The sequence below is a fragment of the Galeopterus variegatus genome, unplaced genomic scaffold (genome assembly GCF_000696425.1).
Source record: "Galeopterus variegatus unplaced genomic scaffold, G_variegatus-3.0.2 Scaffold3995, whole genome shotgun sequence".
In the NCBI taxonomy this organism is placed as follows: Eukaryota; Metazoa; Chordata; class Mammalia; order Dermoptera; family Cynocephalidae; genus Galeopterus; species Galeopterus variegatus.
This window is the reverse complement of record NW_007730106.1, coordinates 28321-46432: the sequence shown is the minus strand read 5'-3', so window position 1 is coordinate 46432 and position 18112 is coordinate 28321. Positions and strand designations below refer to the sequence as shown.

The 18112-nt window shown below is 46.6% G+C and overlaps 1 protein-coding gene and 1 pseudogene across 1 annotated transcript in view; one reads left to right on the top strand and one right to left on the bottom strand.

Moving 5' to 3' along the window:
* LOC103602058 (leucine-rich repeat-containing protein 20) overlaps positions 1–18112 on the top strand; it is a gene marked incomplete at its 3' end in the record, with an annotated part of 57043 nt that overhangs the window by 24667 nt on the left and 14264 nt on the right. Inside the window, exon 3 of the mRNA XM_008586450.1 lies at positions 14240–14389. Within this exon, the coding sequence (XP_008584672.1) occupies positions 14240–14389 (150 nt within the window). The remainder of the gene's footprint in view (positions 1–14239; positions 14390–18112) is intronic.
* On the bottom strand, positions 12662–13981 carry LOC103602057 (annotated as a pseudogene).

Sequence of the window (18112 nt, the reverse complement as noted above, 5' to 3'; positions counted from 1 at the left end):
CTGTTTGTTCCTTGAGAGTAGTTGTGTGTATTCTGCACCTGGAGAGACACAGGCTGAATTCATTCTCTGCTTTTTACAGGGTAGGGAGCTCGAGGCCCCATGAGTGACCTGCTCAAGATCACTTGATGAGTTAAGGGCAGCAGCAGATCAGAATCCAAGTCTCTAGACTTTCTCTGTAGGGCAATGTCCTCAAGAGGAAGTCAAGCTCTACCCTTCCCTTACTTACTGTGTGACTTTGAGCAAGTTCTTAACCTCTCTGGGCCTTAGTTTCCTTATCTACTAACGTGGACAGATGATAACCCCCTTCCTCGGAGGTTGTTGTTGGGATTAAATGAGGTGATGCTCAGTCAGTGTTGACTGCTGTTACCCTTGTAGAGGATCTTGGGACCTCCCAGGCTTCCCCCGGGTCTGGCTTGGCCACGTGGCCTCTGCTCAGACCAACTGTGGTCCCCTCACAGCTGTTGGTGGCTACACTGTCAGCATCATCGCGGCTGCTGTTTCTATTCCCTTTTGTACCTATGTGTTTGCATGAATCATTGATTAAATTAAAATAATTTAATATCCTAAATCAGTGACTGTATCATTTGATTGTATTCTGTGTAGGATTTACTTTTGATTTTAATGAAATTCTGGCTTTTTTGCTCTTAAAGTGGTTGACTGGCTTGCCAGGAAGGAGCAGGGACTATTTTTTTTTTTTGGAGAGTCCCAGATCCCATGATAGCACACATGGTTGTCTCCCTGTCATGAGGTTGTTAAGTTCACTGCCTGGGACCCTCTCACTCCCTCAGGGGACGATGGAGCTGAAGCCCAGCTCGGCGATGAATTCTCAAGTAAAAACACCTTTGTATCCTCATGGCAACATCTCCTGTTTACTGAGTGCAGCCTGTCTGCCAAGCACCTTGCAGACATTTTATTTCATGTTCAGAACAACATGGCTAGTTTGGTTTATCCTGTCCCCATTTTTTTGTGAAGTGTACTCATGTACCATGAAATTCACATTTTAAAGTATTCAATTTGATGGTTTTTAGTATATTCACAAGATTGTGGAACCATCACCACTGTCTAATTCTAAAACATTTCGTCATCGCAAAAGGAAACGTACCCACTAGCAATCACTCCCCGTTTCCCGATCTCCCCCCAGCCCCTGGCCACCACTAATCTACTTTCTGTCTCTATAGATTTGCCGTCTCTGGACATTCATGTAAATAGAGTCATGGCGAGATTTGTCCTTTTGACCAGCTGCTTTCAGTTGTCATAGTGGTCTCCACACCTCCCAGAAGTCGCCCCTTCCCCAAGTGCCCTTCTGTCCTTCTCTCCCTAACTATCCTCCTGGCCCTAGTAAAATTGCTATTGTGGCAGAACTCTCTGGACTTCTGTGGTTCTCAGTGAGATCTTCCTCCTGTGACTTTTCTCTACAGGTGGCATGACAAGGGGAACAGGCTGGGAAATATTGCTCTAGAGACCGGGAGTTAAACTCCAAAAAAATCCCCCCAAGGACCTGAAAGTAGTTGTCTCTGGGGAATGGGATTTGTTGAGAGGGAGCGGGTCTTAGGCTGCTTACTGTCTTAAGCCTTTTAAAGCTAGTCAGCTCTGCAAACACTGTGCACAAACGACTTTGAGAAAGCAATGCCTAATTGTGCTCAGGGTGCGCAGTGCGGTCCTCTGATGAGTCATTTGGCCTGCTCTCTGCAGCCTGTGTGATCCTGCTTTGGAGATCAAGCGGCATTTCAGAGTCTGCAGCCTGAGCCACGGGGGCCAGCTTGGCACATTGGTGCTGTTACTGTTTTGCTTCTTACACAGAGATGCCCACCCTGAGCCCCTAGGTCTTAAACAGTACTGGAGGTTTGGGGAGTTTCATTTTCTGGAAGAGGTCCTGGCTCTTCCCAGTAGGCCCAGCTCTCAGTTTTCATTTTCATGTTTCAGAAAAATCTGTTTTCTCTATACCAGCCTCCTGAATGAGAGCCCGACCCACCCAGGTGCTCTGTTCTGATGCCCCCACAAGATCCCGAGTCTTACCCTGTTAAACTGAGCTCTCTCTGGGTGGGGAGCCAGATTGCCTGGGTTCGAATTCCAACTTTTCTGTTTACCCACTATGCCTCAGTTTCCACAACAGTAAAATGGGGGTAACCATAATAGTACCTACCACAGGGGGTTGTTGTGAGGATGTGTAAAGTGCTTAGAAAATCTGTCACATAATAAGTGTCATACAAGGGTAAGCTATTATTATACTGCTTTTGCAGGTGTGTGTGTCTGTAGACTACCATAATGCCATGGAATGACCAGGGGCTTTGGAGTTGGACTACTCTGGGTTCAGATCTCAGCTCTGTGCTCACCAACAGTGTGATGCAGAGGTAGCTAACCTCACTAAGCCTCAGGTGCCTGCCTGTCCCTCCCCCTCCCCCGTTATGGTGCATGTTCTAGCATGTACTGAGGCATGGCCGATTCAGAAATGTTCAGCTGCAGCTTGCAGCTGCTCCTCTTGACAGGAGCACTATCCAAAGAGCTTTTGCTTAGTAGAATCATGGAGTCACAGCCTGATTGAGGCCCCAAAAGTCACACAGTTCACACCCTCACTTTGCAGATGAAGGGACAAGTCCTGTGGAGAAGTTTTCCCAAGACCCCATGGCTGATTGTGGGGGGCCGGGATGGGAACTTGGGCCTCCTGAGGCCAAGCCCAGGGCTGCTGCCACACTGAGGGACATATGTGCCTCTTTGAGAGCCAGAAATGTGAACAAGGCAAGAGAAAAGAGTGAGGAGACAGCGTCTCCGTCTTGAAGTAGTCTGTTAAGAAAAACTTCCCGTGAGTAAACCTAAAGCCCCTACACAGGCACGGAGTGGCCAGCACTCAGTGAATGTGAGTTACTGTCATTAACCCCCATTATCATCATCAGTCAGGGCATAGTAACCACAGCTGAGGGAGGCGTAGTCCCTCTATGCGAGGGATTCTCCAAGTGGGGCATCAGAATCTCCTGGAGGGTGTGTTAAAACACAGATGCCTGGGCCTTACCCCCAGAGTTTCGGATTCTGTGGGGTGGAGTGGAAAGAATTTGCATTTCTAAGAAGTTCTGGGGTGATGCTGATGCTGTGGGTCTGGGGACCCCACTGTGAGAACCACTGCACTGGACTAGGCCTTGCTATGCACTATGGTCCTTGGACCTGCTTCGTAGAAATGCAGAATCTTAGGCCCTAACCCAGATCTGTTGCATCAGAATCTGCACATGAGCAAGATTCCTAGGTGATTCATTGGCATGTTATAGTTTGAGAGGCGATGGTGCAGAGTTCACCCTGGCTGTGCATTACAATCACCTGGGGGGCTTTTAAAGTCCCTGATTCCCAAGCCCCAGCCCCCGCTAAATTAAGTCAGAATCTCTGAGAGTGAGACTTATGCATCCAGAGTCTATGAAGCTCTCAGGTGATTCCAGTGTGTAACCCAGTCTGAATACCACCATCTAGAGTACAGAATGGCCTCTGGAGGAGCAGGTACTTGAAGATGATCAAATACAACCTTGGCATTTTACTGAGATGCAAACAAACAGCATAAGAGCTGAGGGGTCCTGCCCAGGGTTCCACAGCCAATCGGTGACAAATTTACATTCCTGTTACCCTGATAATTCTTTCTCCAGCTCTTTCAACTCTAAGTCCCACTTTATATAGCTCCGTGGTAACTGCAGTGTTCCCAGAATCTGCTGTAAATCATGGAAGATCTGTCTGCCCATTGGGAACTCATAATCTCCCATTTTGTTTCAGAACAGCGGACTATCCTGAGAGTTACATATTCTAGGGAGGCAGTGTAGCAGAGTGGTTAGGGGCATGCACTCAAACCCGGCTCTGCTGCTTACTAACAAAGGCCAGTAGCCCTGTGCCTCAGATTCCTCCTCTATAAAACAGGAATGGTAATAATAGCACCCATCTCATGGGGTTGTAATGCATGACAGTGCTTGAGATCATTACCTTGCTGGTAGGATGCACTTTGTAAATGTTCATTATTATTTCATTAATTGGTTGACCTTGAATAAGTCATGCGACTTTGAGCAAATTGTTTAACTTGTCTGCAACTCAGTTTTTTTCATCTGTTAAATAAGGGTAAGCATAGTAGTGATCTTACAGGATGGATGTGAGGAGAAGAGGAAATAACAGGTCTGAAGCCCCAGCACAGTTTCTGGCACACAGTAGCATCAGTGAGTGGTGGATGCAGTTATATTCTACAGGTTTGGACGAATGTTTAATGACATGTGTCCACCAGTACATAGACTCTTCATAGACTATCGATGCCTAAGTCTTACTCCCAGAGTATTGTGCATAAGTATTTTCATTACTCTAAAAACCCTCTGTGCTCTGCCTGTTCATCCCTCCCACTACCCTAGTCCCTGGCAATCCTGATAAAATGGTGAATTTTTATGTTATGTGTATTTAACCACAATTAAAAAGAAACAAAGTTTATAATGTCCTTCATCCTCATATATGTAAAGGATTGTCATGCAGAAGAGGGGCAGATATAATACATGTGACCCAAGAGGGCAGCATGACTGGTGAGTGGCGGAAGGGTGGCAGTTGTCTCATAGGTCATGGAAGAACTCTCTAACAGTTAAAACCATTCTGAAGGAGAGGGAGTGAGCTCCCCGTCACCAGTGTTCAAGAAGAACTCTATAGCCTCTAGTGGAGACATTGAGAGAGAACTTCAGGTCTCAGATTGGAGGCTGCATTACTCAGTGTTTCCCAAGTTTGCCTGTTGATAAGAATCACATGGGGATGCTTGTTAAAACACAGATTTCCTGGCACCTCCCCAGACCCCCTGAAGCAGAATCACTGGGGAACGGACCAAGAACCAACCTCAACAGATGATTCTTACTGGGAAGTTTGGGAAACATGGGTGAAATGACCTTCTGTCTCCATCTAACCCTGCGATTCCGTGAAAAAAGCTTCCCAATGGGAGCGGGTCACACTGGCCGCAGATTTCCTCCTGTATCCTGGGGAGCCTTACTTCTTGGCTGGGCCACAAGCCTGTGCACCCTGTGACTTGGTCGGTAGAGGCTCTGTGATACTATCTGCTTCCTGCTGTTGGGCCCTGTCACCCCTTGGCAGGGCCGGCAGGGGTCAGAGTTCTGTTGTTCTGTGTCACAGTGCAAGCTTGACCCACCCTACCTGTCTTCCAGCTGAACGTGCTTCTTACTTCTTGGATTTTGCTTATTATGACTTGTTCTGCCCACCAGTTACTTTTCATCAGGCATTCATTAAAATTAATGAGATAATGTTTAACAAAGGACCCATGTGCTTTGAATAAAAAGCTTCTTTATTAACACAAAGTACTGTTCTAATCAGAGGTTTGGGGACATGCAGTGTGGCCTTCTTGCAATAATAATCATGATTGTCAGGATGATTATGCCTTTTGTTTATTAGAGTGCCTTTCCCCAAGGATCTTTCTGTTCTCTGCTGCAGCTCAGGTACTAACAGATGCATGGGGAAAGACACGCTTGTGTCCAGGTGCTGTCCAGATGTTGACGGAGGAGCCTGGCGTTGCCCCTTGTAGTTAATTACCTAATCCTACACCCCAGTCCCTGTTGGGGGTCTGTGGACATGCACTACCAGGTAGCACTAAATGACTCCAATGCCAGGAGACTTCCTCTCTGAGCACTGTGGGGAAGTGTAGGAGAAGAGCTCAAGGGGAAGTGTAGGAGAAGAGCTCAAGGTTAAAGTCCCAGAGGAGTGAAAGTTCTTTGGGCCTGTGCACATGCCATGGTTCCCTCCCAGGTTACCTTCCCTTTCTCCTCTCTGTAGAAATCTCTCATCCATCAGCCTGAATCTAGGATGACCCTAAATGTTCCAACTAGTCTAGGACTGAGGAGGGGCTCCCTAGGATGCTGGACTCTCAGTGCTAAAATTAGGAAAGTCCTGAGCAAACTACCTACTGGCCCCCTACTTGAATATTTGGTCTGGAATCTTTGCATTCAGATTCTTAGGCCTCATTGTCTTACCAAAATGACCTTGGCCATTTACCTATCAACATGGGCCTCATTTTCCAGCCGTGAGGGTAACTCATAGGTTGTTATGGGAATTCAATGAGTTAATATGTAAAAAGTGCCTAGGAAGTAGCTCTGAATCTATTCTGTTTCTGGTGGCTGCCCGATTCACTAATTGCTCTTTGCTCAATAAACTCTTTTAAATTAAAGAAAAAAACTTTTTGAAAGTGCCTAGAACTGTGCCTGGCACATAGTAAATGCTCAGTGCTGTTAGCTCTGTTTTATTTAGTTGATTGGGACCTTTGAGCTCACCAGCATGCTCCCCATCTGGTTCAGGAATCTTTTCTGTGCAGACCCCACGGGATCACACTCCGTGGTGCGGTACTCACTTCCTCACCCAGGAGCCTTTTCTTTAGACTTGGTGAACTGTTCTCTATGCTGTTTGCTCTGAGGACCCAAAGGGAATGGGACCCTCTTCTTGTTGACACCCCACAGCTCCTTGAGGACAACTCTCTGCAGTTTGGGTCTCCTCTTCCCTGGAAGAGGGTCTCCCTTTCCCTAGTGGGACCCGGCCCTTAGCCACATCCTGGTTGTGTCCCCTGGAAGCAGTGCTGTCTGCTCCCATAAAGCCAGGGGCCCAGCATTGAACTTGGCTTAGCTAATGGGGGCTTTTCTCTTCTGCAAACAGGTGGTAGGGATAGTTGGTGCCCATCCTCTGAATTAGACCTGCAGAGGGATCTACTGAGAACCAAGGGTGATCGGCTCATGCAGAAGGCCGTGGGACTCTTTCTCAAGAGGTATTGAGATCTTAGAATCATGGGCGCTGAACTGGAAAGGCCTACAGGATTTTGTAGCCAAGACTCCAGTTTCCCATTGGAAAGGTCAGCATAGACTCCCCTTTCTCTGGCCTGGCCTAGAGGCAGGCACCTGGTCACGTTCTTGACCCAAGGGGGTAGTTTAACAGAGTGGTTAGGACCTGGATCTCCATATTCTTGTCCCAGGGAGTATGGGGAACTGTTCCCCAGATCATGGACCTCTCCTGTCAGCAGGGATGAGAGTCCACGTGCTGTGTTAGTGGCTGGTGATGTGGCCTGGATGACAGGTGTTTGCACCATATCCCATCAGGGCCCTTTTGCCCAATTCCTTGGTGGCATTGTTGTCGGTGGCAGTCAGACTGTTCTGAGCAGGAGGTTCATGGTGTATCACTCTTACACACACACCAGCCTTTGTTTGGACATAGGATGGGGTCACAGGATGGTGGGGACAGATGGAACCCCAGGAACAAAAAAAAAATCACAGGAAAGTCACAGGACACAATGCAGATCAGTGCTTGGCACACAGTAGGGCCTCGATAGCTGCTTGTGGAGAGCAAATGAAAGAAACAGATTCGGGAGGAGGTGTGGTCCTGTGTCTTACGTCAGTTGGCCAAATGAAGCCTCAGAGGGCTTGTATATTGCTTGCACCAGGGACTGGAAGAATGGCATGAGGTTGGGATGGCATGTGGGTGGCCCCAGTGGGAGGAACAAGACAGTGGGCTGGGCATTTCTGGCCTGATCTACTCAGGGAAGACAGGCTGCTTTGAGGACCCTTGGAAATTACTTGAATGGATTCATGGCTTTATGTCTCTCCTCCCTTCATCGTGAGCACTTTTTCTCTTCACTTTGGGAGCAGGGGTGCATCGTATGGCTCTTCAGTGGTGCCTGAGTCCTGCCCCAATTCAGTGCAGAGGGTTTCTGTCTTTCTTTCATTGGTCTGCTTTTCTCTGTCTCTCTTATTTGTTTGTTTTTTAAAATTAATTAATCAATTTATTTTACATTTGACGATGTTGTGGAGAAGTGGGAGGGGGAGATGGCAGGAGGGATGGGGACGAAGACGGGGCTGGCCCACTGTTCCTCTTATTGATGAGGAGCTGGTTGCCCTCAGTTTGTTTGTTTGTTTGTTTATTACTTACTTACTTACTTACTTAATTATTTAAAGAGGTGACCAGTAAGGGGATCTTAACCCTTGACTTGGTGTTGTCAGCACCACGCTCTCCCAAGTGAGCCACAGGCTGGCCCTGCCCTCAGTTTTTACTTGAATTTGCCAGGCTATTTTTTCCAATAAAAGTTAATTTTATGATAAAGTTATTTTCTGTTAGTATGGTTTTACATAAATAAGCAGTGGGGTGTTTTACTTATTTTATATAAAAGAAACAAACATTAGGACTATACATAATAACAAATTGCTCAAATCCTCTGAAATTCCTGCTGTTAACATTTTGATTATTTCTTTTTCTTTCTGTTATTTTTCCCAGGCATGTATACTTTTTTACCTAGTTGGAATTACAGTATGCATATAATTTTTATATTCTGCTTTTAAAGTTTAAGGTGTTTTAAGGGCCAGCCCGTGGCTCACTTGGGTGAGCGTGGTGCTGACAACACCAAGTCAAGGGTTAAGATCCCCTGACCGGTCATCTTTTTAAAAACAACAACAACAACAAAACACCTTAAACTTTATAGCATGAACTATTGAATAAGAAAAACAATCAACAGACATGGGTTGATGATACCATTTAAGGAGCTCTACCAACCTTTGGGAGAAAAATGTGTCAGAACTCCAAATAGAAAAATAGCCGAGACATAAACAGGATTTTCCACAGGGGAAATAAAAATGATTAATTAACCAGAAAGATAATCAGCCTCATTATTGAAAGAATTGCAAATGAAAGCAAAAGATGCCATTTCCCCTGATCATATTAGCAAACATTTTTTTAAAGATCCTGTTACTTGTTGGACAGGATATATATAAATTGGCACAAATATTTTGGAAAGCAGTTTGGTAATACATAGCAGGGGCTATATACTTGTTTATTAAATTATATTTTTTCTTTTGTGGAATATGTTATGTACTTTCTATCTCTAGTGGTCTTAATTTTTTTTATTCAATTCTATTGAGGATTTTAAACAATAAAAATAACTCTTCATCCTATTTATAGATCCTTTTTCACAATCTGTTGCTTGCCCTATTTTTTTTTTTTTAAGCATTCAGGTGTTTTATATTTTTTTATGCTGTTAGGTTTTTTTTGATCTGTTCCTGTGTGATTCTTTTATGGCTATAAGGTTTGGAAAATCATCCTCACTTAAGAGGTTATATAAATGTTCAATTCTCTATACTTTTGATTTTTTTGTTGTTGTTTGATTTTTAAAAGTATTTAAGGTGTAATTCCATCTAGGATTTATTTTGATTCTTGGATTGAGTCTCTTTTTTGAGACTCCAATTTTGAGTCTCTAATGTCTTTTTTGAGACAATAATAAAATGGTTATTCTGACATTAGTTGATTAATCCTTCCCTTCCCCAATTTATTTGTGAGGACTCTTTAACATTTGTTAAATTATGACATCATTTCTGGACTATATATTTTCTTTCTGCGGTCTGTTTTTCCTTTTGCCCTGTTTTAATTATTATGGCCTTATAGCATTGCTTATTATTCCATCTTCTTTTTTAGAGAGTCTTGCTTGCTTATTCCCCTAGTTGAACCTTAAAACCATCTAATCAAGTTTTTAAAAACCTTTTGAGGATTTGGGTAGGAATTACATTGAACAATCTATAAATTGATTTCTTTAAGAAAACAACATCATTTCAGTATTTTGACTTGTCATCAATGAACATGGTATATATCTTCACATCCAAATCTATTTTTTTTCCTTTTTTTTTTTTGTCTTTTTTCGTGTCCGGCAACGGATCACAACCCTCAGTGTTGCGCCCGTACCGGACCGGGACCGGCAACGGGATCGCAACCCTCGGCGTTGTTCCCACACCTCGCTCAGCCAGTGAGCGGGAACCGGTCTGTATGTGGGATCCGAACCCTCGGCGGGAGCGCCACCGCGCTCCCAAGCGGCGCACTGTAGCAGTGCGCCACCGGGCCGGCCCCATCCAAATCTATTTTTAAAAATATCTTTGTGAACTTTTCTACTTTACGTTGGTCAGATACATTTTCCATTACGATTATCTCTATGTATTTCATATTGTTGTTGCCATTTGGAATAGGGTCTTCAAAAACTGTATTTTGTTGATTAGCCACTCTGCTGAGCTCTTTTTGATTCATGTTGTTTGTCAGACGACTGCTTTGGGTTTCTGACGTTGTGTAGTCTTTGTGTGCACGTAATAACTCGATCTGTCTTTTTTCAATGTCTATGCTTTCTGCTCCATTGGCCAGAATTTTCAAGACCATATTTAGGGATACTGGTGATCAAAGGCATCCTTATTTTGCTTTTTGTTTTAAAGTGAAAGCTTCTGATGTTCCCTTGGTGTTGCTCCTGGCATGTATGAGGGGGTCTTCAAAAAATCAATGGAAAGATTCATGCTATCTTTTAATTCTATTTTTCCATGAATTTTTTGAAGTTCCCTCATATGATAAGATCTCTGTGCTGCTATCCAAAGGAGTTGGTATAATTCACAGCAACCACAACAAAAACTCCTTTCCAGCCTTTTGTGACTCTGTCACACAGCACCAGGTGATTTATTGTTTGGAAATATTGGTCTTTCTAGAATCCCCCAGCTTGCCCCAAACTCTGAGCCTGCAGTGCTGGTCTACTTCCAGCTGAGTCATTGATCCCTCTCTTTTGAAAGCCTGACTTCAGGGGATTTGTTCCTCCCCAGCAGGACTTGACACTCTCTTCTGCCAATCCCACCTGCCGGTATAAGAGCCATGCTTGACACTGGGCGGTAGCAGGGCTGGGGTTACCTAGTGCAGCCGTGGACCAGAGGAAGTATTAAAGACACGTCATGATAGGTTGCCCAGCAGAGGAGCCCTGTGGGCCCTCTGTCATCTGGACTTTTGCCCTCTTCCTACCTGTCCTCTTTCTTTCCTTAAACCACCTCAGTGAGGACACTGGCACCCCTGCCCAGCTCCCGAGCCTGCTGGACTTCTTCTGGCACTGTGCTCTGGGGTCTTCCCAGTCCAGTGGGAAAACAGACATGAAGCAAGGTTAATACAACACAGGGTGAAGAGGTCTCATTCACATTACATGAGATTCAGCAGTTGGAGCAACTAACTACTTAGGACAGTCAGAGAAGGCTTCATGGAGGAGGTGACATTTAAGCTGGGTATTGGAGCAAGAGTAAAAATTCTATGAGGCAGATAAAGGAAAACAGTTTTAATTATGATTATTTCCATACATTTTGTATTATTCTTTCTGTTAGGAATAGGATCTTTAAAAACTATATTTTATTGCTGACATATGGGAGTATTATTGAATTTTGCATATTTATTTTGGAGCAATCTGCAAAGGATCAGAGGCCTGGGATAGCCCAGCATCTTTGGAGCAAAGACAAGAGTGTTGAGAGATAGCTGGGTCTGTGCTGTCAGAGCTGGTGAGTGATCCTGGGGTTCAGGGCTTGGGAGGCAATCACCAGAAACGGGTGATCCAGGAAGGCTTCTGGAAGAGGCAGGATGGGAGCTGGCTTTGTGGCATAGAGAGGATTTGGATCGGGTGGGAAGGGGAGGGTAAAGGAGAAGGGGATGAGAAAAGCAACATTTGTAGCATTTCTGCTATGTATCTGCCAGGCACTTTGTTAGTCATTATTTTACTACATTTAATTTTTCCCAACATCGCTACTAGGCAGGTGAGGATACTCGCATTTTGCAGATAAGAAAACCGAGGCTCAGGGAACTTAAGTGACTTAGATGAGCTGAACAGCCTAATTTCTGAGCCTTCATGCTTTCAGTGTCTTCCTGCTGCCATATGTGTGTGTGTGTGTGTGTGTGCATATACATACATACATATATATATATATATATATATCAGCTTTATTGAGATATAATTCACACATACTAGTTTATCCATATAAAGTGTACAATTCAGTGGTTTTTTTTTTTTTTTCCTTTTTGTCTTTTTTCGTGACCGGCAACGGATCGCAACCCTCAGTGTTGCGACCGTACTGGACTGGGACCGGCAACGGGATCGCAACCCTCGATGTTGCGCCTGCACCTCGCTCAGCCAGTAAGCAGCCAGTCTGTATGTGGGATCCGAACCCTCCGTGGGAGCGCCGCCGCACTCCCAAGCGGCGCACTGTAGCAGTGCGCCACCGGGCCGGCCCCAGTGGTTTTAATATATTCACAAAGTGGCGCAACTATCACCACAATCCAATTTTACATTTTTATTACCCCCTCAAAGAGCCCTGCCACCCCTTAGTCACACCCCCAGACACCCCCATCCCCTGCAGCCCTAGTGCAGCCACGAATCTTTTCTATCTCTATGGATTTGCCTGTTCTGGACATTTCATATAAATGGAGCCATACAGTATGTGGACCTTTGTGACTTCTTTTGCTTTAGCCTCATGTTTTCAAGGCCCATCCATGTTATAGCATGGATCGGTGCTTATTTCTTTTTATCGCTGAATAATATTCCTTTTTATGGTTGTTTCACATTTTGTTGATCCCTTCCTCAGTTGACGGACAATTGGATTGTTTCCACTTTTAAGCTATTGTGAATAATGCTGCTATGAACATTCGTGTGTAATGTGTTTTTGTGTGGACATATGTTTTCTTTTTGCGGGGGGAGGGGATACCAAATTTCTTTATTGAAGGAATGGTACAAATGAAGGAACTTACGTGGATGTTTTGGTACAGCTTATAGAAAAGGTTAAAGGAAACCCTAACATGCATACCCTGCCTTGGTGACCAGGGAGGTCACCCCATGGCTCCAAGGAAGTTAGCTTAAGGCTTAGCTCTTGTTATCACTCTCTCCCAGGGTGTGCTTGTCAAAGAGATATTCTGCTATGCCAGATTCAGGGGCTCCCATCTTGTGTGAGTTGTTTACATGGTCACCCAATTCTTTGATGGATTTCATCTGTTCATTCATTCAGGTAATGCATCTCAATGAAGTCACACAAGTTGGGGTCACTTTTGTCAGTGGTCAGTGTGTGCACTTCCAGCAGTGACTGATCCATGCTTTTTCCAAGTGCAGTGCATACTCCGTTGCATTCAGCCCGCTCTCCTAGTCTGCAGAGTCTGGTTTCTTGATCTCCTGGAAGAAGATTCAGCCACCTCCTTGGTCTTTCATCCTCATCAGTTTCTCAGCATGTTCCCTCTCCTCATGAGACTGGTGAAGAAAGTACTTGACAATGTTCTCCTTTTTTTTTTTTTTTTTTGTCTTTTTTACTGACCGGTAACAGGATCGCAACCCTCGGTGTCGTGCCTGTACCGGGGACTGGCAACGGGATCGCAACCCTCGGTGTTGCGCCCGCACCACGCTCAGCCAGTGAGCGGGAACCGGTCTCCACATGGGATCCGAACCCTCGGCGGGAGCGCCACCGTGCTCCCAAGCGGCGCACTCTCCAGTGCGCCACTGGGCCGGCCCGACAATGTTCTTCAAAGCCACATCATCATGGTGAAAGTAGGAAGACAGGGACAGGTAGACGTAGGAGGTGCAGAGCTCCAGGTTGATCTGGTGGTTGATGGCAGCCTCCAAGTCCTGGTGGACCTTGTAGTTCTGGCAGACATGGTCGTCATCATAGCAGCTGAGGAGAGGTGGCAGCAGGGAGCTTGGGGCAATCCAAGGGTGCCATGTGGAGGTGGCAGAGGGCTGGTTCTGAGGGGCCAGCCGTTGTGGGGACAAGTGCTGGGTTAGGTCCAAGCACTGTTGAAGCAGGAAACCAGGGCAATTCTTGATGAAGAAGGTCTGGCCTGTTTTCGTTTTTCTTGGGTACATACCTAGGAGTGGAATTGCTGGGTTATATTGTATAACTATCTGTGCATAACTATTTGAGGAACTGCCAGAGTGGTCTTCACGGTGGCTTCTTTGCTGCTTCTTGTGCAAGGCTTGCCTGCAGCGAGGCAGGACTCAGAGGAAGGTCAAAACACAGAGTCGGTGCGAATTGCTTTTTTTCAGAGAAGAATGTTGTGCACTTCTAAGACTGGCTTCATTGTTGAGTCTTTGATGATTCCAAAAGGTCATGTGGATTCTTCAGGGCCTCAAGTATCCTCAAGTATACTGCTATGAATGCTGGTCTTCATTGTACTGGCAGAGTTCTGCCTTGTGCATTCCAGCTAGTAGGCTTGATGATAGAGAAGGCACTAGAATAAATCCTAAGATTCAGGATATGAAAGAGGGACAGGTGTGAGTTAATGCAGTTAAGGAAGGCTTCTGGAAGATGCGGGCAGGTTCTGCAGCCTGGTACAGGGATGCAAATGGGAGGGCAAGGAGGCTGGGAGGGGAGACCCATTGGGTCCATGTGGGTCTGTTGCAAGTTTTGAGGAAGACATGACTGATAATTCTGGTCTGTCTTTGTCCTGGCTGCAGACCTGGCCGAGTGCAAGCTGGTTTCCTTCCCCATTGGCATCTACAAGGTCCTGCGGAATGTCTCCGACCAGATCCACCTCATCACACTGGCTAACAACGAGCTCAAGTCCCTCACTAGCAAGTTCATGACTACGTTCAGTCAACTCCGAGGTAGGCCTTGGTCAACTGGAGGCCTGACCTTGTCTGGGGAGTGTCACCAGCACCAGTCCCTGGTCAGCTACTCATTCCCAGGAGTAGACTTTGAAGGTGGACATGTGTCCTTCCTGCAGCCTGGAAATCTAGGTCACTCCTGCCTCTAGCTGGCTGTGACTCAGACTGACCAAGAGCCAGGGGAGTAGGTGCTGAAGTGATTCTCTTATTCTGAACAGACCAGCAAGGCATGTGGGTCCAGAGGCCCAGGAGTAGCTGTTTCTCAGTAGCTTTGCATGAGCCCCTTCTCATCCTCCAATCTAGCATTGTTCTTCCATGCTGCTTTCTCAGTTCAGGAGTGACAGGTGCTGGGGTGTTGGCATTTTCTCTACTGGGCACACCAAGCAAGTGGACATGGGTGCTTGGCAGGGAGATGGGCGGGACGCCAGCAGGAGGGCATTGTAGGTTTTCTTGAAATGGCGCCTCCGGATGGAGGAGCAGGAGCCACCAACACTTCAGTGCCCACACCCTCTCCAGAGGACAGTCCCTCGAGCCCTCTGCGAGAGGCCATTGCTGCTCAGTGTTCCATGGGAAGGAACTGTGGCCTGGCACTTGTGTTTGCAAAACAGTAGGTAGGAGAATTGCAGAGGCCACAGGAAGCCTAGGAGAGGTGGTTCCTGCCTTCTGGAATTCTCTCTCTGATGGGGCATGAAAGGGCCCTATAATCTTTTGCATAGAAACAGATACATAAAATGCTGATGGTGCTGGAGGAACCTTAACAAGCCTCTCTCACAGAGCTCATTTTAGGCTGGGCAGGCTTCCTGGAGGAGGTGTGGGCATCAGGCATGCCCAGAAGGTAGAGGGAGGCACGAATTGGCAGACATGGTCCAGGGACAGGAATTTTGTACAGTAGCTCAGGAGAGAGCTACAGGCAGGACCTGGAAAGGCTACTGTCGAGGTGCAAAGGGAAGGGTGAGGAGGAGGGGTGAGTCTGTGCAGTCATTTCAGAGTGAAGCTCACAGAGCTCATCACATTCAGGCCTGAAAAGCTGAACCACTATCACTGGGGTGGGGGTGGGGGTTCTAGGGCAAGACTTGTCCCTTCAGAGGTGCCTGTGGGTTCTTTTATCCTGGCCCAATCCTCCTGCCTTGCCTTTCCTAGTGGCTGCTTTTTCACTCAGGCAAGATGGTTCCTTATTGCCGGCAGGCCCGTTTGACCAGTAATTCTCGACCCTGGCTGAGATGAGAGTCATCTGAGCTTTTCTACAGACGTTTGCTTCAGCTCTCCCCCAAGACCACTGGAATCAGAATGCCTGAGTGTGGGTGTGGGCCTGGGCCTAGGCATTTGTTAATACCTGTGCTGGTCATTCTGAAGTGCTGGCAGCCAAGGTTGAGAACCATTGTTCAGGGGTTATAAACACAAGTGCCTAAGAGCCTAGCATGTAAGTAATGAGTGACTGAGATTGTGCATATGACAACAGGGGATGGTGGGACTGTGGCAAATTAGTACATGCCCTGCTCAGCCTTAGCTGGTGTGCCACAAGAGAAAATGGGCCAGTGTTGTCCATTCTTCTGATCTTTTAATGGAAGCTGGGAATATGGATTTTTATGTGAATTTTCCCAAGTTTGACATAATCTGGAAGCCGATAAAACACATTTGCAAGCTAGATTTAGCCCATGGGCCACTAATTGAGAGAAACTCCTGGAAAATATGAGCACTGCCTGTACTGTCTCATTTCATGGATGGGGAAGAAAGGTCAGGGAGGGAAGGGACTTATCCAAGGTCTCAGATCAGTGCATCTGGAACTGGAACCCAGGATGCCCCCCTTGCAGGCCAGGGCTGCCTTTCCAGGCCACCTGTGTTAGCTCAAGGGTCTTCCAGTGCTGTATCCTACCAATTGGGATTGGATGTTTGCTTCCTAGTGGAGGATAGAAAGATTGAAAATGGATGGTAGGGGTTGTCTGGGGCCCCCAAGAAGGGCACAGTCAGGCAAGGGGGCTTCCTTTGGGTAAGAAGAGAGTTTATTTGTGCTTTCCTTCATTGGGCTATTTCTCGAGCACCTGTGTCTGGAGGCATGGAAACAGACGGCCTATACACCAGGGTCTCTCTGCAGGAGCCCAGGGTTGCAAGACAGATATCCTCACTATCAAGGGCTGTGATACTGATGTGAGCAAAGTGCTGGAAGGAACTGCTGGCAAGAGGAATGAATTCTTCCTGAGATGGGTGCGGGCAGGGGGTGGTACAGAAGCAAGAGCTTTCAGAGGACGTGACTGTTGCTTTGCATTGCTTCGCCCCCCACGGATTTGTCACCCCACTTCCCCTGGGTGATGGAGATGCAAAGGATTACTCAAAGCCCATCTCTACTGAGCAGTGAGAGGCCCTGGAGTGGTTAATCTCCCACAGGAACCCTCAAGCAAGAGGCATCCCTTCCTTGGGAAATTAATGCTGAATTGGGGTTCTCTTCCTGCATTTATTTTCCAGACCAGGAAGTTACAGGAAGAGAACAAAGGTGGGGTTATAGTTTAACAGTAGAGGCTGGTAACTTTCAGTGAAACAAGCCAGATGACATTCCAGTAAGGCAATTAAGTGGTCCTATCAACAAAAGCTTGATCTCAGCAAATATTCCTTCTTATAGCAATTTCTCAGTATCTTTACATAACTATCAGTAACTAGTCTGTCTTTGAGCCAGCAACCTGCTGTGCCACAATTCTTATCTTGCAACAGAGACTTATAGCCTGAGGAAAATTTCCTGTCCTTGCAAGGTCAATATTTGAAACTGCAAGGCTTTGGAAAACCAGGCCCTGTGAAGTACATATGCTTTTTAGTATATTCCACACGTGACATCTGGGGAGCAGCTTGTGGGATAAATAAGCATGCCCTGTCCAGGGGCACGGAGACTGTGCCAGAAAAATGCTGCTTTGAGCTCCATGTGTTCAGACCTCGCCTGCAGAATGTACTTGTCATATTCTGGTGAGAAGTCTGTTGAGGATGCTGTTTGACTTCCTTCCTCGCTGACTCCCCCACACCTGACTCTCCCTTGCCGCCTCGGATTACAAAGGGAAGGCTGGTGCGCCTGCCTGCTAATTGGATCTCATGGAGGCAGAGCATTGAGGGGCGCTCTGGCCACTGGCAGGGAGGGGCTGGAGCTGTGTGCCTCATCTGGCCCCCGCTGAGACGTGGCTCTGTGACTGAGCCTCTGTTGTGGTGTTTCTTTCAGATAGAAAAACCCCTTCTTTTGCGTGTGAACAAGAAGCATAAACAGTCTTTGTGGGGCTCTGCAAGGCCTGCTGTGTCATTTTCCAGGTACATGACAGAGGTGGGCTGCCTTGGTGCCAGGGAAGAGAACGATGTGCTTATTTCCTGTCTGCCAAGTCGTCTCCTGGGGCTGCCCTGGGGACTCTTCTGTGAGGCTCATGGCCCCCTCTGGTCCAGGTCATCTTTAAGTGATTCCTTTCCCTTGACGTCCTTCATCTGTTTCATGGAAGGAAAGAGCAAGACCTGAGAAAGCCAAGGGCACACATGGCATCAGTCTCAACGGCAGTTGGGCTCTGTGGAGAGTGGGTTCATGTGTCCCCCCTTCTCCTGTATCCCTGTCTTCCACTCCCTCCCGAGTGGGATAAATGAAGACCACCCAAATGAGAAAAGCAAAGGCTGTTTATTCTGAGTGTGCTGTATAGCAAGGGAGTCAGCCACCATGGCTGTGTTTTGGCAGACTCAAAGGCAGCCGGGGGAGTGGGAAAGCTT